The following is a 23,921-nucleotide window of genomic DNA, read 5'->3' as shown; positions in this document are numbered from 1 at the left end:
ACTCTTTGCCATTGCCATCCGGACATGCATGGCAACAAGTGAGCAGGTCTCCAAGAGCATCTCAAAGACCACCTCTCGCATCAACAAGAACCCTGTCCTGTCCTGAGAGCCCAGCACCTGATATAAATCTTTGGCATCAGTTAATTGCTGGACAGGCTGCTAAGAAAAGGAAAGTGGATGATGGACCCCTTCTCCCCAGCCACTGAATATATATTGCTGCTGCTCCAATCAGGACACCATAGGAAGAGATTAGGCCTGTCCCTTTCATCCAGCCCAACCTTGATAATGAATGCCAGGTAGATACCAAATTCTATATGGTAGCTGTTTTTTTTCTGTTCACTGGTATAGTATTCTGTAGCAAAACAATTACATCTGATGGACTGCCAGATGACACGATAGCATGAAGTTATCCCTTCCCTCATCTGTCTGATCTTTCACTGGCCCAAATAACATTGTACCCTACATTTCCTCAAACACATTCTAAAAACCAGGGCAGAAATTAGTAAGTGAAAGGGGCAGAATTAAATGAAGAACAAGCTTTAGAGAACCTTTCAACAATTAAATTTCACTGATCCCGTCTCCAAATTCAACACCTCTTTTTTGAATTTACCCTCCTGAATAATTGTGAGCAATCTTGGCTGTCATGTATACTCAAACTACCCTACATTATTAAAATGGTGCATACATGTGAAAAGTCATAAGCTTTTCACAGTAGGAACATGTTTGCAAGATGTCAGGTAGAAACTGGGGAGTGGATTGCTGTGCGACTTGGGATGAAGGTTCAGACTGAACAATGAAGTGGCACAGCACTGCTCTATTAATTTGGCAGCTAACAGGTAAATAGTATGAATCATACATTTAAAAGCTCCTGAGATAGGACAATAGGACAGAAGGATTCTACAGGCAAATAAAAATAAAAATTGAGTACCAAATACATTGCTGGAGTTTCCATTTATTTTATTATACTAACTCAATCTTAAGGATCACTGGAGTTATTAAATCAATAATAAGAGGAGCTTTGAATTCCTAGTCCCAAAGCGTTTTGCAAGTCATTACTTCTCACCATTAGTTGTTTGAACAAATAATCAATATACAGCCACTCAAATAAGACAAATTGTTTTACTTTTTCATTTGTTAGATAACAATGCCATCAAGCAAGAAACAGTCATAGATGTCACAGTGTGGGAAACATTATGCAACAGAAGTCAAAATCCTCATTTTCAATGAAATGAAAACTTAATCTCCAGTAATTTATAGTCAAACTACTCAAGACTCCAATATGCAGGGATTATGCTAATCCACCATTACAGGCCAACTTCTTTGCCTTCTTTAAGGCTTCTTGGATTTATATTTGAGCCAATCTACTTATTTCCTGATTCTTTATAAAGTGAACTTTAACCTACAAACCTGCTTCTGGCTACATGTCAGGCATGCATTTCAGGGCACTTTCTTAACGTAACATGAGGGAGTCCTTTAGAACCCATGGCAGTTCTCATGAGGAGGTCATATTACCAACAGTTCCCCAATATGCAGAAATTGGTTTCAAACTATAGCCTGGGAGGGCTGGGTTGAGAGTGAGTTCCACAAGCCTAGGCAGCCTAGTCCAGAAACACAGTCATACACCTAGGAGCCTCTGAGAACAGTGCAAGAAGCTGAATGTGTCATCTATTCATTAGTATTTGGCATCTGATCATAAAAATGATCAGAGTGATCAGAGGACCATACTGAGTAGGCAAGATGACACATAATTATGTATCATAACTATGATATATTTAATGCATAAGGCACAATAAATAATACAGGAAAATAGGTTCTGATATAGCCATTAAAGCAGAAACACTTGTCGGATTCATAATCCAAGGAAAATGCAAAATAGCACTGTGAACTTGAAACATATTTCCAAGCAATTCAGATTCTGTATAGTCTTATAGGAATCAGGGCAACTGCCAGAAATCTATTGTTAGAAAAAATAATAATTAGTGGTCAGTTGTGGAAACATCAAGCTTCTGAAAGACTTGGACTCCCAATATAACACAGCATATGGAGAGTCCTTACTAAAAGGCTAAAATTCCTTTTGATCATTGTTTTGTGGGTATGAGACAGCAGGAGGGGTAAAATTCTTTAAATAATTTTATGGCATACTCTAAAACAGATGTTCAAAATGAATAACAAAGCTTCATTTTGCATATAGCTGTTCATCCACAGCTTAAAAACAAAACACCATACTAAACTGGGGCATTGGTAAACCAAACTTATTATACCCTATCATTTTAATATAGGAAATATTCTACTGCAAACTGCATTCCTTCCTATAGATACAAAGTAATATGAGCACTGGATGTAAAGGTATGCTGTAAGTGCAAGCGTGAAGAATCTGTAGTAACAGGATAACACAGATTTATGGAGCTAATTCTACTTGAGTGTTCCATGCCAAAAATTAGAAGCTAGAGCTTTTCATGCTGACCATAAGGTTTCCTTCACATCTGCATGGAGACTGAAAGGAAAACAAACAAACAAACATGAAAAGCCACTAAATCCCAGGTCACTGGGCCAAGAGCCCAGGAAAATTAAATGACTCAAAATTCAATGTTTTCCTTGGTATACAGTGTTTCAATTCTTCAGATTAGATACTTCTAGTTTGACAGTCTCCAGCCAAACTCTAGAAAATGGTCTGAGAGAGAAGCTGTTTCACCACATTCAAAAACTACTGCTGTTTTGGAATTATCAGGTTTCTCAGCATATCAAAAGTATTGCCATCTGGGTGCACGGTTACTACATCTTTGCCTTCCTCATGAACTTGAAGGTATCCGGAATCATCGATTCCAACGATCCACGCTAAAGGCCCTTCATCACTTCCAAGCCGTACTTGTTTACCACTGCAAATAAAAAACAAGGAATTATCCACTTTAAAAAACCATCAAGTTTCATAAACTCACCTCAGTCTAATTATAAATGTTACATAAACATGTAAAAGGCTTTGGTATTTTAGATATTGATATTAAGTTTAAAATGTTTTTATACTGATTGGAAGATGCTTCGGGAAAATTTTGGGTTTTGAAAAATGATGTAGAAATCCTTGAATAAAATTAAGAAATGAATGATTTCCCCATCTAAACAGAGGGTTTTAACCAACTTTGAATAGACAAAAGGAAATAAATGGATTAATGAAATTCATATAAATGGCACTGTACGAGAGATAATTCTTCAGAAAGGCACATGGATCCTACATAGCTTATACACAATAGGGTTTACTGACATGGCCAACATCATAATGAACAATGTCAGTGGGAATTTCCTGCACCCACCCATTCATAAGTAGACTTGCTTAACTATACAGTGGTGCCTTGCAAGACGAAATGAATTCGTTCCGCGAGTTTTTTCGTCTAGCGAATTTTTCGTCTAGCGAAGCACAGTGTCGGAAAAGTTTTGGAAAAGCTTCAAAAATCACCAAAAACCTCAAAAAAAGGCTACCACACCGCGTTCTATGAGTTGCTCCTCGAAGTCAAGTCGTAACTGTATTAACGGTGTTAAGAAAAAGGAAACAAACTTGCAAGACGTTTTCGTCTTGCAAAGCAAGCCCATAGGGAAATTCGTCTAGCGAATTTTTCGTCTTGCGAGGCATTCGTCTTGCGGGGCACCACTGTAGTAAAATTAATCTGTTTCTTCTCAGATATTCTGCAAAGCTCAGACTTCATGATCCATGTCTAGCACGTTAACTCAAAATGCTAGGTAAATGTAGCTTTAAGGAACAACTCCAATGTAAACATCCTGATATATTTTAATGCATGGATGCTGAATGACAAATCTGCCTATGCATAAACAAATACTTCTAACACATGCTGAAAAAGTGAAACATGTTAAATGCATACATACATATATATCTGATCAGTCACTATTGGTTTGAGATAAATGCCTCTTGATGGGGTTAGTTCAATTTACCACTAAAACAATTAAGATTACCGGTATTAAGAAGGAAATTTTATTTTATGTTGTTGATTCTTTATGTTGTTCTTTATTACTTGTAAAAGAAAAATAAGTATTCTTTTTAAAAAAGATATAGAATATATATTTTAAATTATTTACCTGTGCACCCAGTACTTATAGTACATGGGAAGAACTCCATTAGGTCCTTTCTCTTGAAAGGTGTTGATCAGACTTTCCAGCACTGTCACACTTCTTGCAATCAGGTAATCTGCACTTAAGGGCTTTAATTCTGTATTCTTTGTCTTATTGTGCTCCATAATGAGATCATTGATGCATATAGTGGGGTTGCTGTTATTCACGTTAAATCCACAGCCTGGGGAAGAAAAATAAATTAGAAAGGCAGTGTAGGAAAAGTTTTGTTTCTCTGAAAAAGTCTCTTTGTATCATAAGACAAATCCATTCCTCCAGACAGCTGTAAAAATCCATCTACAGATTTCCTGAAGAGATTTGCTTTAAATAATGATGAAAGATGACAGAAGCTCATATAAACTCAAATCCATCTCATGTGCTAAATACAAGACAGCCTGGCTCAGCCTCATGACAGTGCTTGATGGTTTCTTCCTCCAATGAAAGCTAGTTCAGTCCAGGACAATCCACATCCAGACATGCAACTTTGGAACAATCTTCATTTAAAACAAAGAACAGTTTTGTGCAGTAAAATTGCCAAATGATATATTTTGTCAGTTTTTATGTGACAGAACAATACACATAATATGTGACAGAACAATGTCCCATTCCACCACAGTGAGTTCTTGTGGGTATGGAAACTGCCCCACCCACAAGGGCTGCCCTGCTAAATTTTGATGGAGGAAGTTGAGCTGCGTATACTGTTTGGTGTGCATGTGTAGATGTGCTCTTTAGGTTGAAATTAATGGGCCATCTCATGCATACACACATGGCTCAGCATACAGGCAAGAGAGCATTAATCGGAAAAAGAAAGATGCGGCTATGAAATGCTATATTCTACCATTTTAAAAAATTGCATTTCCCCCAGCTCCAGGGCAGCAACTGGCTTCTTTGAGAAAAGCCTAGAGGATTCCACATTTAAGTCAACTTTCAGCTTTCAAGGGCTCTCTTGCCAGACTCTCTTTGAAGCCTCATTTCTCACCCAGCTCTCTAGCAGGGGATAATATTATTGGCAGAAAGCCAGGGTGTTTAAATGCAGCTCTCAGGGCTTTCTTGATCAGGCCTCCTAAACATAGCTCTGCGAAATGTACACACCAATCTTCTACTACCTGTTTATTTTCCTCCCTTTCTGAGCAATGTAGGTTTTCCATTCCCTGTGCATGTGATGCCAGAGCCAGACTTGTCAAGTATACTCACATTTAAATGCCCTATTTTTGAAACCATTACTTTAATAATTTATAAGTAATATACCTATTAAATATGGAAATAATTATTTGGTAGTATTCATAAATTGATCTGAGGAGGATTAGTTATCTTGACATTTAAGAAGGGTGGAGTCAGGAATCAAATTCATATTATAAAATTTAAGAACATTCTCTGTTAACAAAACCCACAGATTGACATACGATTTTAGGATTGTTCCTATAAACACTGAAGTGAAACGATAATATTCTCAAAAGTGTATTTTCCACATTAGTTTTATCCAAGTTTTCTGGTGTGTGTGGAGAACATTGTGAATGCTGTTAATGGATATGGGCTTAAAAAAATGTTAAGCAACTATCTACTGCAGGGTGAACACTGTGAAAGTCATGGATCTCAAAGTTCTCCCACCTGGATCATCTCAAACATTATCCCTGTTCCAAATGAGATTGCACTGAGATGCATTCTTCATACTGTTTATGAATGAGTATTGCTGCCACCATCTCCTGAAGCCTCCTAATTTTGAAGCAGGAGATACTGAGAGTAGGTCTGCTGATTGCTCTAAGTCTAGATCTGATTCTGTTATTCCTATTTACCTATTCTTTAAAGCACACAACATGGACACTATTTATTTAATAATCAAGGATTCTTGATTATGCCTCTCCTCCCATGACTGAACAAATCAATAATTTCTCCTGCAAGCTGAAAGCAGGAAGTCAGATAACAATCCATTAAGGGCCAGGTGAATCACGGCCACATTTATTTTGCTATGTATTTGCATTATCAATAGCAGCAAAAATGCCTAAAAACAAACAAACAAACAAACAAACAAACAAACAAACAAACAAACATATTTTAAACCATTTATATTCTTACCAATAAGAATGTGGAATGTATCTCCTGTTAGTGTGGAATTCACTAAAACGCCACCCAGCTTCATAAGGTCACTATAGTAAATATCGTTTGGCCATTTCACTCGAAGCTCAATATCCTAGGGAAACCAACATGTATATTTATAGCTCTATATTACTGCATCCCAAAGCAGCATGGTGTTAATCCTTTGTCTAGCGCTTCCTGTTCTCCAAATATTTAATACTGACACTGAATACACAAATGAAAACTTAGCAGCATCCCTCTCTCTCTCTTTCTAAAAGATACCCACAAAGAGGCAAAAGCCCACAATGAATGTGGACACAGATAAAAACACTAGTCACTTACCTTCAAGGTTTGTTCTTGGCCCCTGGTGAGTTATAATAACTCCTGTTTGTTGGGAAACATGTGACCCTGGAGCTTTTTCTCCCTAACATCTCATTTTCAGACTAGCAGAACCACTTAAAAAATAAACAGACATATGGAAAAGACAAAAAGAGAGAAGAGCCCTGATCCTGAATGTGATCTGGATGCACTGAGTGGTGCTGTGGGCAGCCACCTGACTTGGATGCCTTTGCAAGAAGGTATGTTGTGGAAGAAACCAATGTCCCATTCTCCTGCTGGATGCAGGAGGTATTCTGCAGACGGGATACATAAAAACTGTTGCTTTCCTGCAGTGGGTAGATGACTGCTTCAGCACTTGAGGGACAATGTGCATAAAACCCTACCCCCAAAGCTCTATACCATCTAAACTGTGCTGTCATGTCAACATGTTTGTTGAGTGGCATGTGGCTGTTTGGCATATTTCAGACATGGGTGCATTGGTTTACAGAGCAACAGAAGTGGCAGCTGCCCAAGTGGAATGAGCTGTTATGTAAAACAGAGTTGCTAAAGAAGGCTTCCTCAACCTTGGCCCTCCAGATGTTTTTGGCCTACAACTCCCATGATCCCTAGCTAGCAGGACCAGTAGTCAGGGATGATGGGAATTGTAGTCTCAAAACAACTGGAGGGCCGAGGTTGAGTAGCCTGTGCTAAAAGATGGGCTTCATAACCAACAGCTTTTATCCATCTCACCAGAGATGAAGTAGAGACTTTTCTACCTAGTGTAGTAGTACAGGCTGCCCATTTATCTGAATGTTACTGTGTTCTGGATGTAGGTTTTGAGTCCCCGTCTTGACATCTAGCATGTACAGGTATATTTAGTGGGGTAAAAAGTTTTGGAACATGTAGGGCTAGCTTCTGATGGAAGGTATGTTGAGTTCAGTCTGTTGGGGTGATAGCAATGAAGAAATCTGCCTTAAGGAACAGGAGGCAGAGAGACTGAGGAAGCAGAGAGGCTGTGGGAGAACATAGAAGACCATGTCCATTCCAGGAGAGAAACCTGTGGATGACCAGAGGGCTTCAAAGAGATGCTCCCTGAAGGAACCTCTTAAATACTGGATGGGAGCACAGGAGTCTGTCCTGGATAGAACTGATGACAAAGCAAAGACTTGACATTTCAGTGTATTTGGCTTGAGATCAAGTATAAGGTCTGATTGGAGATCCTTTCTTCAGGAGAATGTTCAATAAACAGGTAATCTGAAAGAACCTGTAATGTCTATATTAAGACACTGGATGGTATCAGTATTGTGCAAAGTCAGTGGGACCAATGTCCTTTGCTCTCCCCTGTACACCTGGAAAAATAGTTGTTGAACTATTTGAACAAAGATCCAAGTGCACTAATCTAGAGACTTATTTATGAAAAGTTACTGAACATATCAGAGAAAACAACAAAAAAGTACAACAGACTTCTAAAGGGATGATTTGCTATTCAGTTGTACTGTGTCTGACAACTAATGTATTTACGAGGTTGAATTATCCCTGTAAAGTATTCCTTTTCTTTTTGGGGACTCCTACATTAAACAGTTAATACTCCAAACCTCTATATTTTATTTTATTTTACATTCCATTGTGAAGCATTTTTACAGTCAACTTATGAAGTCCTGAAGTTGGGAAGTGTTAATAGAAGACAACCGTTAAACTATATGAAAGGCTACTGGGTACCACTCTAATGAAATTCATGTGTAAATGTGCTCAAGTCACTGATTTTGTGTAATATAGGAAACACATGTTTTCATTGACTAGTCCTGTAAAATACCAATGTTTTACAGTTAGCCAATATTATGAATTGGTTACATTCAAAGGAAACTGATGAGGTGCTAAAGAAGATTGGTTTGTAATTTGAGCATTGATGACAGGACACTTGATTCCCCCCTGAGAGGATACGGTTAGCCTCTTGCTTCCGAGCTCGGGGCAAACATTTTCAACATTTTCAAGTGGAAAAAGAAAGAAGGAATGAAGTGGCTAGTGAAACAGCTCCAACTAAAACCTAAGAGGCAATTGTAAATCTTATTATTTTTTTCTTTTCTCAGTTCCTCTCATCAGTTTTATAACAAAAATAAAACAAAGTCCAGGAGTAAAACCAAGAGGCAAATCAATCTTCATTATAGAAACTCAGGTATAATACAGTAAACCAGAATGGGTTGCTAGTCTTAACTTACTTTTTGGGGGCTTCAATGTGGAGACAGCAATCATACACATGAAGAGAAAAAATTTACCTGGGGGCAAAATCAAATTTGCCTGGGGGCAAATTCTGATAGTTGAATGGTGCTAAGTGGGGACGTCAATTATATACTCAGGTCATTTTAGGTCAAAAAAGTGTAAAAATAATGGAATAGGAAACATGCAAATGCAATACCTGGTATCCCGGTATGGATCTAACAGACTCTACAACTGCTAGAGAAACCAAATGCTGAATAAAAGGAATTCTTCGTCCCAGTTCAGAAGATAAAGGAATGGTGATATGTAGAGTTGATAAAGCAGCTCCCACAGGACTCAGCCAAGCATTCCCACCACGGCCTTAAAAAAAAGTGAACAAGTATTTATGTGAAAGTTTTATTTTGTTATATAAAAAGAAAGCTTCATCAGTTCACTGAGAAAATCGAATGAAATATTTTGAAGGTGTTTCAATATATTGATGGTTTAAAGTTTTTACATTGTTTCTTTCTGTTTTTAATTCACAAGTAAAAAATCATATACATGTGATTTGCTTACACCATAAGTTGTAGCAATAAGAAATGTATGTATGTCTACTGTCAATCTGATACAATATGTCTACTCCGGCCAAAAGAGAAGAGAAATGAAGATTAAAAACAGGAACAGTCCAGTCAATGGATTAGATCTATGCTTAAATACATAATTATGAGAGGATAGGTTTTATAATTTTTCATATTAAATAGCACCTAGCTGGTTTTTTTTAAAAAATGATACATTGAAAAGAACAACTTTATGGTATATATTTGTCATGCCCAAAAAAAGAATAGGAAAAAAATGAATCAATGGGACTGAAAAAAGATATTCTACCAGAAATAACTAACACCCACCCCCCAAAACAGCCAATAAGGAACACTGAAGTAAGCAGTGCAAGAGCTTTGCCCAACTGCAACTTGCATATATGAACTATTTGAGTATAAAGGTCATTATTTAAGTCATGATCACTTCATGAAGAGTACTAACGGAAGACAAAGGGTCATAAATACCATGACACAGTTTGGAAAAGCACGCCAAGGAGGGTAATTTGAATTAAAATTAAAGCCACAGCTTGCTACTCGAGCCCACTTTACAGTATTGGTTTGATGTTTGCTCTAGTGGCATATGACAACTCATTTTTTTGTTTCACACACTGATCAAAATCATTCCCCCCCCCCAAACAAAAGGAAGAACAGACAGTAATCAGACAGATTTGTTGTTCTACACGTTTTGGGAGGTAATCCGATGCTTGTTTTAGACATGGAAAAGTGCCACAAGCAAGATATACTGTCACTTTTTGCATACAGCTGGTAGTAGTTCTCTGTCACGGAACTGGGGTGTGGTGAGATTGCATTTGGCTTCCCTGAAAAGAATCTATGAAAACCCCAATTGGATGAAAATACAGAGTCAGAAAAGTGCTTACTAACAACTCAGGGTGGTTTCACACACTCTTTCACGCAGCTATTTAAAATTGTAATCTTTAATGCAGATGGTTATTTACAATTCATGAACTTGTATTGCTGACATCAGAATTACACCAACATACCTTTCCCTTGAGTTTGTTGAACCGCAATCGCAATCAGACCTATTTCCTGTGGCACCTTGTACATCAACCTGCAAATTGTAAAAAGGAAAACTCCTGTTAAAACAATGTGCAGCTTTCATATAAACATTAGATTTATAATTTTTGTTACATTATCATTTCAGCTACAGGTCAAAAATGTTAAAACAATGGGAAAGGCAAAACATATAGAAAAAAATTGCAATGAAAATATCAAATCTATAACGGCAGGATATATTTCAATCAAGTAGCTGCACTTCCTACATTTCTTTTTGAGGTGCTTATTCTCACCAAAGTGTTTCACTATCTTCCATATGTGACAACCAGCAATTTCTAACATTTGTTACTACTTACAGCAAATTCATGACTATACTCCTGAATACAGCAACAGCAGCAGTTTCTGATTATTTAGAAAACCAGTATGGTGGCAATAAAGCAGTTTAAGAGAGACACTATCCCTTGAGAACTAATTATGATTTAACTACAGTAAATAAATCTACACCTTCTGAGAACTCTAGAGAACACTAGCTTATTTTAGGCTTGTGCTCTGCTTTTAAAATTGTTTCACTTAAAAGAATACAGTTTTCCTACAGGGGATAAGTAGAAACTAAAGCATATTCAAACACCACCAAATGAGCCAATGTTGACTTGCACAAATCTTGCTATGAGAATATTGTTTAAGTTGCCTTGGTAATAAGTAGCACTAAATAGTGATATGGTTTTCTTTTCTTTTCTTTGCATGTTAGCAGAAAAAAGCATGCTATGACATATTGGTCAGGGCTTAAACTATTAAAGCTTTGATAGACCCTTAATGTGGAGAATTTCCATTTAATATAATGCAGAGATACTTACAACCAAAGACTGTATTAGCACCCCCAGCAAGATCTATGTCAGTGCCCCTCCCCAAAAAAACACTTTACTGCAATATCTACATTAGAAATTAATACATTTTATGAGTACTCAAGTGTCTGGAATGAGGATGAGGCGAGGAGAAAGGGCAACAAAATTCAAACGCCTTTGTGCTGCAGTGCAAGAAAGATGGGATGCTTCCCCTGTGTTTGATCTCGCTGCAGCAGTGGTGGCATATCATCACACACATACACATCATATATTCCATAGTCTGAGAGGTAAATTTTGCACCTCCCCAGAGCTTGCACCTCTGGCAGTGGTTGGTTTTGCCAGCCCCTAGGTTTGCCTCTGCTTATAACATATTGTAGAATTACTTTTTCTGAATTTTGGAAGATTCAAGGACTTAAAAACTCTGGGATAGAGCTAAAGACAGTCAGGAGAAACAGAACTGTAAGCACAAATACACCCTCTGCTGCTTACTGGGAATCAACATTGGTTAGTGCCAATGGTTCCTGAGGGTGTTTCCTAATTCACTCTTGCTTGGCTTTCAAGAATAATGTTTTATAAATAGGTTACATAGAGCAGTGTTCCCCAACCTTGGGCCTCCAGCTGTTTTTGGACTACAACTCCCATCATCCCTTGCTAGCAAGACCAGTGGTCAAGGATGATGGGAATTGTAGTCCAAAAACAGCTGGAGGCCCAAGGTTGGGGAACACTGACATAGAGTGCATAAAGAACACAAAGCATAATCCAAAATATTTCTGAAGATCTTTCCACAATGGATCAGTTGTTCACCTAACTGCAAAAAGAGCAAGTTAAAAGGCAAAAAAGTATTTGAACCACAGGAGTGGTAATGCAATGTTCTCCTCCCTTTAATGCAAATATCAGCAATAGTCCTTTTTCTAAGCAATGGCCAGAGTATCTCTTTGCCAGTCCCACTTCCATTATATATTAAAAGTACAGCCTGATAATTGTTTCTCTTGGCCACCATGAATTGCTTATTGAGACTGTCTACCATCAACTGTTGCCATTAAAACCGTATTTTACTTGTGCTGGGAGCTGGCAGAAAGAATCTAAGAGAGGTTCTTTGTAACCATTTAAGTTTAATATTGTCTTCTAGAAACTCTGCACGTAAGAGTCAAAAACTGCTTCAGCTTCAATACCACATTCATGTTACATAAAAGGAAATGTAACTTAAATCTGGAAATGGTGCTATGGACAGATTATAAATATAGCCGAAGCAACTGTCTAGGCTCCACATAACAGGCAAGTCATACGTTACAAATCTGAGGGAGACAAATCAGGAGAGGGGAAAAAGTTAGTTATGACACCAAACACAGTGCTGTGGAACAATGGTATGATTAAGGAAACCTACACATGCAGTTGCTAAGTGGTTTGGCCAGAGTTACTAGAGCACACTAAGACAAGACTAGGCTCCTGTGCTACCGAAGGCAAAGTTTCTGTAAGGAGGTGAATTCTGTAAGAAGGGATACAACATAGAGAAGTTGCTAATACCTAGACTGAGACTACTGGAGACAGACAGATTTATTTATGCTATCTGAGATAACTCTAGGGGCATTACCACACAGTTCCAAGACCATAATAAAGTGCTTGTGATTTTTATAACCCCCACCTTTTCAGAAAATACAAGTTTTAGGGTTTTGTAACAGAAAGAAGTGATTGTAAACAGTCTACATGCTAAACTACCTTAGTGTAGTCCTATATCTATGTGGGAACAGAAAGAAGAAAAATATGTAACTTTCTTGAGCTAACCTTCGACTGCAAGCTGTTGAGTCTGACAGGACTCTTATTCAGGAAGAAGTAAAAAGCAAAGAAGATATGGGGGGGGATAATCTTTGGTACGTAAGCTTAGATTTAACCACCTGATACTGCAATAATTTCATATGATAATGCATAATCACCTATTATTGTTCAAACTATAAACTACATATGTGCTGATGGTTCAATAAACAATAACAGTATTTATTATAAATACCTAAGAGCCTTACAGGAAAAAACCCATACCAACCATGTCCAGATATTCTATAAAGACATGTTACAGTAGGCAGTGACTTATTTTATATCAGCATATAATTCATCTGCTTATTTTCTTTAACTTATTTTCTGTTTTTTAATTATTTTTGTTCTAACTCTCTCTCTCTCTCTCTCTCTCTCTCTCTCTCTCTGTGTGTGTGTGTGTGTGTGTGTGTGATCACACAAATAGAAGTAACATCCCTGGTCCTTGTTCCCCACTCCTGAATTAAAAATGCAAGAGTTAACAAATAACATTTTGCCAAGGATTGTCATGTGTGTTGGCTGTTGTAAACCATGGTCATCCTTATTTACATAAGCAATAAATGCATACCAAATCTCAATAAAAGCATTATCATCATGTCCTGTACTTGTTTGGTAAGTTTCTCCATAAGAGCTATGGACCAGATTTATTGGTGCCAACAGTAGAACAAATTTTCCAAGCTCTTCCAGGTGTGTGCAAACCAGTTGCCTTGATGTCACTGGTATAAATGTAACAAGCTCTTTAGGTAGTAAGTTCTCTCTGTCAAAAATAATTAACAGAGCTAATTGTGGAACACAACTAACTGAATGTTGGGTGGGTAATTGTGCTAATCTCCTTAAAGACAGTCTTGCAAAAGATGTTTATACCTTCGCATAACGATCACATGTGGTAGAAACTTCTAATCCCAGGACTTTAGACTGTAGGGTGGGTAATAAAATATAAATAAATACTATCTTCTTGAAACTTGGAAGCTGCTACCACAGCACCTCTGGGATGTCAGATAACATTTATATAAGATATTAGATGTTGTTTCTCTATTTTTCACTAATACTGATAATGGAGGTTTTTGGCCCACACATTACAACTGTTGGCCTGTTCCAATTCCTTCCCTAAGCTTGATTCCTATAAGCTTTTCAAAGATTTGAGATGGCAAGATTTGTAAATGATTGAAAGTACTCCTTTGGATGATACAGATATATTTATTATATTTTTTTCAAAAGGAATGAAGGGCCTGATTGCTTGCTGGTGAATCAATTTTTTCATGCTGAAATGGTCTTGGTGCCAGCTTATGCCAACTATTTCCAGCTTAGTATCTGAGCAGCTGTAAAATGCTGCTGGTTTTTGTAAATGTCACATGAATGATTCAGTCGTTCTTCATTCCACTTTTGAAAAATGAAAGTCCTGTCCTGAAAGTCCTGGCGGTGGCGGCAGCCCCTAAGTTTGTAGTCCAAAATGTGTTCCAACTTTATTATTATTATGGGATGAAAACGTAATAGCACATATTTTATTGTGAACTTCCTGATTAAACTCCGTCCTTAATCATGAAAAATCCTTAGGGTCCTGTAGCGTAGTGAGAAGGATTCTAAAATGAACTGCCTCTTAGTACCATTTAACTTGAGGTAATCCTAGACCCTCTTTGTTTTGATTTTTAACAAATGGTTGCCAGGCCTAATCTAGGTCTCTTGCCCTGGTGTAGAACAGAGTCCCAGCATTTCTGCCATTGCAACAGCATTTTTCAAGGAATTTTTATTGGGAGCACTTGGAATAAGAGAGTCAATTTGGGGAGTAGAATCATCTTGACAGCTGCTACCCTCCAAAGACATGATAAATTTGTTTTGGACAATCAAAGAAGGATTCTTTGACTTCTGCCAGAAGGGGGTGAAATTCAATTTCTTAAAGTTAGACCATTATCTTGGCACTTGTACCCTTAAGCATCTACATATGAAACACTGAAAAACTTCAAACATATTTAAAACCTTGTAAGGTGTTGTAGTCATAGTTGAGAGTCTGAGGGAATATTGAAGCATAGAAGTTGAGATTTTGAATTGTTTATTGTGAGCTTCACAATGTTTCATATATAGATATTTCCTGAAGGGCCACTGCAAGAGATCATTCAGGCTTGGCTACTATCAGGACAATATTGTCCATAAACAGATTTGGGTAGCACGTTGGATCGGAAAGCTGAGTGAGGCCTGGCATTAACACAACGTATAGCTATATGTCCTTCCCAAAGGTTATGAAGCACCTTCACAAATTTGAGAGGAGAGCATAAAGATAGGTTTAGTGTACTTTGTTTAGTGTCTAGTGAAACAAGAACAAGGGGCTGGCATCTGTTTGCCATAATAAATTGAATTAAACATATGCTGAGTGGGATCAATAATATGCCTTGATCACTCATAACCAGTTTGTTCACCAAGGTTGGAAGAAGGTAGAATCCTATCTGTCAGGATGCTGGAAAATAATTTGGCATCTTGCATACCCTCCAAGTGTTCTGTTTTCCCAGGCAGTCCTGGAATTACAAAAGCCATTCCGGCTTCTGATATGATCGCGGTATGTCCTGGTTTTCCTTTTTCCTCCCCTCCTTGGCTTGATTAAGAGTGGTGGAGAGATCAGGCACCCTACTGTCCTTCTGGGAAACAGAAGCCTTTTCTATCTCTCTCTTTCTGGGTATGTTTATACACATACAAAGCTCTCTCTATAATTTTGAAGGAAAATTCTTTAATAGCAATGCTTCAGAAGCCAGCCATTTTCTAGGAAACACATGGACTGTTTATTCCTTTATTGTAAATTAAGCCCTACACTATCTACTCAGATGTAAGTCCCACTGTATTCAATGAAGCTTACTCCCAGGTAGTTGGGTAAAGACTGTGCAACCTTACACTGCAATCCTAAGCATTTTTATTCAGAACTAAGTTCCATTGAGTTCAATAGTTCCTGAACGTTCTCATTGCTGTTGTTATATCCTGCCTTTTCCCCTGACAGAGATTCAAGGCAGCTTACAGCTAAAAAAATTTTCCATTTCATTTATCTGCGGAAGGTGTTATACACAATCCTTTCCCTTGCACATTTTTTCTTTACAAGAATCCTGTTAGGTAGGTTCAGTAGAAAGGTTGTAATTGGCTCAAGGTGACAGATGTATATGATATATATGATGTATGGTGAGATCAAAAGCAGGAGAATAGAATGTCCCTATTTTCATCTGAGAAATGTTGGAGGGTGTGATCCTGGTATTTAACTAATATTTTCAAAGTTTCTGCTTTCAGAAACTGTTGCATTTTTTGAAGATCTGTGCACAAGAAATTGTTTGAAAAGCATAATGGTGTCCTAGACTTTATGAAAAACAACCTGCAAATTTATACTGAAGGATAGTATATTTTAGTAAAACAGAAGCAGCAGCACCAGACCAAATAGGAGACTGAAATCTTTGATACCCAAAATGAATTTCAGCTTAATCTCCAGTTGCCATTTCACATAAAAATGTTGAAGCATTAAAGTTTAATTTAAACTTCTATAGGCCAGGTAAAATAGTAAAACCAGGCAGAACTTTTTAAATGCTCCTACATCAGTCCATTAAACATTTTTCACAAAAAATGCTTATAGCATAGATTGAAAATGGTATTAGTTTAATTCAGCATAGTTAACTGAAATTTCATCAAGTCCAAAGACGCTCAGTGCTCATAGTCAGTAAATGACTTTTATTATACCTACTTAAAATTGGAACTAAAACCACAGAAACTATGTTTGACTAATGTTAATGATCTGACATCTATAAATTTCATTGATGTTGTGGTTTTCAGACTGAAACTCTCATTAATGCACCCTGCTGTTTTATGGTATTGCAGAAGTATTACAAAAAGCAACATTACATTCCAGATGTTGAAAAACCTGAGGGTCAAAAGTAACTTTTACCATCTTTCTTTTGAGCTGTTTGTTAATTATTGTCTTCACATGACCTGTGTACAAGACTCTGTGATTCCATTTACAATATATGCCTCAGAATTGGAAGCAATTGCACCAAATACATTGTATTTTTATTGTATCTTTTATTCAAGTTAAAAAAAGAGAAGTCATTCCAGTTCTATAAATAGACCTGGCGTAACTGTTACTCTAATACTGCAATCGTAAAGAATACATACACATTAGGAAGTAAGTACTGTTGAATACAATTAAACTTATTTCTAATAATCATGTACAGGATCACACTTTAAAAGATCAATCCAAGCCACTTGAGGGTCCCTCTGCCCAGCCCTGCCAGTCTCCTTGTGGCCTCTGCCTGCAGAGTGATGCTAGTGTCACTCTGCTAGCACAGAACTCCCCTTCCACCTGTTTTAATAAAAAGTGCTCCCCCCCCAATGTTCATAACATTTCTGTAGTTCTTAAACATATATGTAAAAGAAAAAGACAACAAATGCTCTCAAAAGTTACTGCAACTTCTGAGTATATTCACCAACAGGCTTTTGAATCTCAACAATCTTTTTCACAACCACCGGCACTCAAATCTATTTCCAAGTCCACATGATATGGCCCCCCACTAATGGAATAGGTTATTCAAAAAGAGTTAGATTTTAAACCCAGTTGGGAGTTTACTGGCTATATCTGAAATGCAAAATCCTATTTTTGGTGTGGTCAATCCCACAACTAATTTGTTCCATCAGCCCAATAATTTACACTTGCACAATGGAAGATTCCGTTCCTTATGTGTACCCCACACTCTCCCCAAATCTGCTCCAGAGCATTAGGGCAACACCTAGATTAGTTTTAAGGCGTACGCAGTGGGAAGAGAGGGAGAAGCTCTGTTGTGCAAGTGTAAATTCTTGTGTTGATGGAATGCTTTACTTAGCGCTACACTGAATATAACCCAGAGTTATTTTTGGGAGTCAGGGGTGTGTGTGAAATGAATGGGTTTTTTATAATTCATAAGTGGGTAAAAGCCTTCTAACAACTTAACATCTAAGAAGGCATTTTAACAAAGGGAAATGTATTGTTGCATGAAGCAAATGAATAGAACAGGTTTGAGTTAGGCAACCCAAGGTGCCAGAGTATATATTCAAATTAGAAAACAGGCTCTATTATGCCAACAAAATGCCAGTAAAATTTGAAATGTTAGTTCAGACTCACTGGTAAAATTCCAAAACCCCAAGTTTAGAAGGACCTCTTTATCCAGCAAATAATTTTTCTGTTAATATCATAAAGACCACAAAATTACAGCAAAAATGGAGTTTCCAACAGAGCTGTCAGAGATGGTGAGGACTTTAGATCATATTCACTTTAAATTCTTTAAAAATAATTCTCAGTCCCCTCTTTAATATACTATCTTCTCAGTCACAAATCTTCTTCACTTAAATAATAATGGAAAGTACATAGAAATGAAAAAATGGTTTCAATTTAAGATTTAATAGAGACAAAAAAAAAAAATCGGATAACAGCTTTGTGAAATAGTCGACCAACAGAAAATGTCAAACAATAGTTGTGTCTGCAATATAATCCTAAATCATGGTTCATTATTATTTGAACAAGCCTCAAACGAGCTCAATGAAAGCATAGGGCTCATAGAATCAGAGAATTGTAGAGTTGGAGGAGACCCCAAGGGTCATCTAGTCCAACCCCCTGCAATGCAGGAATCATTCCCCTCCCCCTACATGGCTGACGGGTACTTCAAGCAGAGTTTAGTTTCATCTATAAGAAATTTCAGCTTAGTTTTAGGTTCAGACTAGACACCCTGGTTTAAAATTACCTCTGGTAAATTTAGCAAGACAGCTTCATAAACTAGGGTTTGTTCTAAACCTCAGCAGAGTTTGTTTAAAACCAGGATTCTTGGTTCAAACATAATGCTAAACTAAGATTCCTTATAAGCAAAACTACATTAGAAGAGCATTGCTGGATCACACCAAAGGCCCATCTAGGACAGCATTCTGTTGCCAGTGGTCAACCAGATGCCCTTGGGAAGCCCGCAAGCAGGATATAAGTGCCGTGGCACTCTTACCACTTGTGCTTCCCAGGAAGTCCTGGTTCCTCCCAATTCACTGGGAGCCCTGATTTACAGCAGCATATGCAGTTGGGGAGGGATAGCAGCCATCACCCTGCGATGCTTCACCCAGCTGTGGGGCTTCCACCCTGGGAGCCAATTGGGACTGGTGCTTTGGACCTGGGAGAAGACTTCCCATCTTGGGTTTGCTCCCAGGGATTAAAAGGAGGCCCACAACCATTTCCCCTTACCTCTCTATATATGCAGCAGACAAACCAAAGGTTGCATACTTGGTTCAACCCAGTCTTGTCCGTGAAAAAGCTTTCCTTTGCCCCATGGCTTACAAAATTATTGTAAATTCTGAGCTTAAACTCTGACTACCAGCAGGAAATATAATTTTTTTACATCAATTAAAAAAAAGCTTAAAAATGAACCAAAAAGAAACATATAAAATGTGCATGATTTGCTGTCCTACAGACTAGTAAAACAGTATTTCAATAGATTGCTCAGTATTTGACAAGTGGAATTATCACCAATAAAACTGAGTTCAATCACTTCATCCTCACTTAACTGTTAATTTCCTTGCTCAGACCAGCAACAAAAGGTGCCCTAGTGGCTCCTTCTATTATGAAAACATCTGTCTACTAGGAATAAGATCAGATGGTCAATTCTTTCCACACAGCCCACCAAGAGATCTTCACCTGCTAACAATTTCTCATTACTTACTACAAATCTGAGCTGGATTCAAGCTAATGATCTAAGTAAAAAACTTTGTATCATGTTACCAATATATCGCTTGTAATTTTTCACATTATTTTTAGAACTTCATTAAACAGAATTGCTTAGAACACAGACATCCAACTTTGTTTATCTGTAAGACCATTCTCTTTTTTAAAATGCCTTTCTGAAATAATTACTAGATGCTTTTTATTCTAGGTGTTTTAAATTAATTTTGGAAGGATTACACATGATGCTTGAAGGAAATGGTAGCAAAAGAGAATAAAAGCTCTACATTGTGGAATCTATACTTTTAAAAATGCTCTGATGATATGGTACATACAGTGTCAAAAACATAGTGTTAAACCATAAAGTTAAGACAACTGAAACTTTCATCAATACTCAGCCAGTCAATAAAACTCCAGGGAAGCCTATGTCCTGGGCAGAGATGTTTAAATACAATACTGTACCAAATATAGGACCACAATTTTGTCTAAATCATTGAATTAAATGGATTTAACTGAGATAATTCTTGGTGTGAACTTTCCCTGCATGAAAAGCTAGGCTCTGGCAAAATGAGCGGACAAGATAAATGGTCCAACGGTCAAGAAGGCGGCTTCTGCACATGCTGTAGAGGTAAGTGGGGGTAAATGGGGCTAGCCAATCTAGGAAAAGGAAAAGACTGCCCATTTCTCATATAAACTGGGATTCTATTAGCACAAAACTGCTATAGCTCACTAAATAAGAACACAAACTAGTGATCCTGCCAGATTACAGCTCTTATATTTTTGCAACATTTACACATAGTTAATTGCCCTGTCTCTGTGTAACTCTATTGACAAGGTTTGAAAGTCTTGAAACCTCCAGTGCTGTTTTTCTGAATCTCTTGCTACAAAACACACCTCCCCACAGATCTTCCAATCAGTGTAACCATGACAGTTCAGGTTACTGCTCAACATACACATTACAGTACAATGTTGCCTGATGGATGACACAAGGAGCACTCTGTACTGTCTGAGCTGATAAACCTAAAGTGTATCCACACTTCTACCACAATACTTGAAGTCATAACGACAGAGTGTAATGCAATTTAGAATGAAAACTGTGACATTTTCACATGTACTTCACTGCAGAAATATTACAAACTCAGAGTAACATAATATATTCACTATAGGAGAGAAGCATACTTCAACTTGGGAGAATCCCACCACCAGTAACTATGATACTGCTACTTTTGAAAAGGCTCAGAAATGCTATCCTCCCTTTCTCCTTAGAACTGACTTTACATGAAGCTAAACTATTATTTAAAATAGCAACTGAAAATAAGTGAAGACAACTAGAGGAACTCTGCAAATACCCTACATTCACTTTTGTAAGACAGACAGCAAACAATCTTTACTAAAATCCTTCTTTAACACATGCATTAAATTCTTTCTGGCTTGTGCAAAACCACCTAAACAATGTGGCTGCCATGATAAGTATATATGTACAAAAGGATTAGCATGCCATCTTCCCACTTACACAATAAGACGAGAAAGCATTCCAATGTATTTTCACCCTGAAAAGGGTAAGGTACCCTTTTTATAATGCACAGAGGTTGTGTCAACAAAACTGTCTTAGCAGCTATGCAGCTCTTTATTAGTCTCCAGAAACACACACAGGATTTCTCACTTTTCAGATTTCAAAGTATCTACAAAAAAGTTAAAAATAGAAACAATAATTTGCTTCCCAAATTAGGCTCAGAGAATCCTGCAATAAGGGTGCAGCAAGTGTATTCAACTGTAAACAAATCCAAAGAGTCTGACCGTTTGTAACACAGGATATTGAATGTCATATAAAGATTCTCTCGCAGTCATGAATAATATTCCGCTAAGCGACTGTTGGTGGAGTGTCTTAAACTACTCCCTTTCCATTTTGACAGCTGAGCTTGAAATACCTCTAGAATTAAATTTGTTAGACATCTGTTGAAGAGCATTATTTTATTTTATTGCCAAGGGTATTTGCACCCTCAAACTAAGTAACCCCTGGTGTTTCACACCTCAACTGACCATACATAAAGTTGTCTTCCTAGCTATTTTAGGTTCCCCTTCATTATCTTCTGTAAGAACAGTTATTTAAATACATAAACAGCTTATGAAGCACACAAATTACACTTTAAAAAATGGATGACTTTTTTCTTCTACAATTTTGCCAAGCGTAACGGGCCTAGTGCATTGCATATACCCAATAGTTAAACTGTATGTGCTTAGCTAAGTCTTCAGAAGGAGCCCAAAGTCAGAATCAAACTACTATATTTACCCTGGACTGATAAAAATATGCTTAAGAAAATTTCTTGAAGATTTACAGTAGAGAAAATTTGTTTTTCAAAGCACATACATAGCCCTCAAAAGGAGCGCCACATTACTCTCATGGATCAGTTGCCTTTAGTAACTATTCTTACAGTAAAAGAAACATTCAGGGTCTGTTCTTGGGTATTTTCTGTTGGCAATGCTGCAGGAAGGAACATGACCTCCTCCGCTCTGTGGCAGGTTAAGCAGTCTGATTGAACATTGGTGCTAATTAAGAGCTCTTGTTGTTTGGCAGGACCACCAGAGTACCTTCGGCACTTGTTCATGACAGCAGTACCTCTTTCAGAAATTAACACTTGATGAGTACAGACAGGGAACCCAGCTGGTTCTCCTGAGTCCTTCAACTATATAAATGAAGTGTAATAAGAACACTGGTGACTACCAAGGGAAGAAAGACTATTCGTGACCTCTTTGTAAAAAAACAGAGTATACTTTTACATTGACTTAATTTTCTTCACTGGGGTTAGATAATGCAGCTGGGGACTGTACAAATAGAGCCAAATAACAGGAGGCAGCACCAAGTTATTCTCGTACCAAATATTTGGCTTTATTATTAAACCTAAAACATTATTCTTTTTCTAATATCAATTGCACATGAAGAAAAATTACAGGGGGAAATATATGTTTCATAAGGGAGAAGCATTTACATATGGTTTTCTTTTTCAAATCAAAATGACTAAAATATTCTACTGAAACCTGTGATTCTGAGCAGTATCATATAAATTCATTGTGAGCAAGCCACATATAAACAAACATATATGTGCATCTGTGTATATAGCACAACCATCCGGGGGGGGGGGGAGGCAATGTTCCCAAGATTTCAGCTAGCAGATAGTTATAAAGCAGACTTTGTATTCTTTTACCAGTTCTTATTTTTGTACCACTTTGCGTCTTGCCCTCAATTAGTCTTAAGGAAGTGGTCCAGGCTATGTATACAGCAGAATGAGTTGGGAATGAAGTGGCAAATTTCTGAGGTAGATTATTTCTCTGCATTAAAAAAATAAGCTTTCAGGAAACAGAAGAAGGAAAATGTTGCATCAGAAGCTGCCGTGTTAGCTTTTTTACTTGCATGGAATTCCTACATATGTCTTTGTATGAACAGAGATCATTAAATATGTTTTAACCCTGAAAGCAGATACTGTATGGGCTTAGGGAACCTGGTCCTAGAATCCCGCTGTATCTCAAACAAATCCCAACACTACTGACCATACCAAATTACTAACATATTTCCTAAGATTGGTTGAGCGTTGAATTGCTAATGCACAATCAACCTTTGGGGTGATGCCGATGTCCAACTCACACATATTTTGTACGGGGCTAGACACAGCCATACTTTGGCAGTGTCTGAAGTCCCAACTGTCGATAAACACTGCAGAATAAAACAGTTAAGTCATGTTACCTACTATGTCAGTAAAACATAACTTATGTCAGTAAAATAGCCTTATGCACATACATGTTTTGAAATTCCCCACTGCCTCCTGGGAGCACAGCAACACAGCTAACAGGAGGCCAGGTGCATGGTGCTGCCCCCCTCCATCAACCACTCTGTGAACAGAAGGTGATGAACATAAAAACTGACATAAGAACACTTACAAATCTCAACTAGTATGATTTCATGCAACTGCACACAATCATAACTTGTTATCTTTATATAGCCTTGTTACCCCTTTCTATTGTGGCACCCAGGATGTGGAACTCCCTCCCTAGCAGGTTTCAACTGGTGCCTTCTCTTTTTAAGCTTTATTTTGCTGATCTTTTAGTGTGGGTTAAAGTTTTGTCTTCATAAAGCTTGTTTAATCTCATTATTGGATTTATTGAACAAAAGGGACATTAGTAATTGGGGTGTTTTTACTGTATGTATATGAAAATTTTTGCTGAGCTGCTTTGACTTTATTTTATAAAAAGAAGTGGGGTATAAATGTTTAGATAGATAAATAA

General features: G+C 37.5%; 1 protein-coding gene across 2 annotated transcripts in view; it reads right to left on the bottom strand.

Annotated features, from left to right (window-relative positions):
* Positions 1–1,105: 1,105 nt before the first annotated feature.
* The window catches only part of HLCS (holocarboxylase synthetase), an 86,708-nt gene continuing 63,892 nt past the window's right edge, over positions 1,106–23,921 (bottom strand). For both annotated transcript variants that reach the window (XM_081198747.1, XM_081198746.1), the window contains exons 7-11: positions 10,295–10,362; positions 8,918–9,078; positions 6,187–6,301; positions 4,084–4,297; positions 1,106–2,876 (exon numbers count right to left, since the gene is read on the bottom strand). In XM_081198747.1, coding sequence (XP_081054873.1) covers positions 2,705–2,876; positions 4,084–4,297; positions 6,187–6,301; positions 8,918–9,078; positions 10,295–10,362 — 730 coding nt within the window. In that variant the 3' untranslated portion in view covers positions 1,106–2,704. The remainder of the gene's footprint in view (positions 2,877–4,083; positions 4,298–6,186; positions 6,302–8,917; positions 9,079–10,294; positions 10,363–23,921) is intronic.

This window comes from Podarcis bocagei (assembly GCF_964188305.1).
Source record: "Podarcis bocagei genome assembly, chromosome: 6".
NCBI lineage: Eukaryota > Metazoa > Chordata > Lepidosauria > Squamata > Lacertidae > Podarcis > Podarcis bocagei.
The sequence above is the reverse complement of the archived record's forward strand: the minus strand, read 5'-3'. Positions and strand labels throughout refer to the sequence as shown.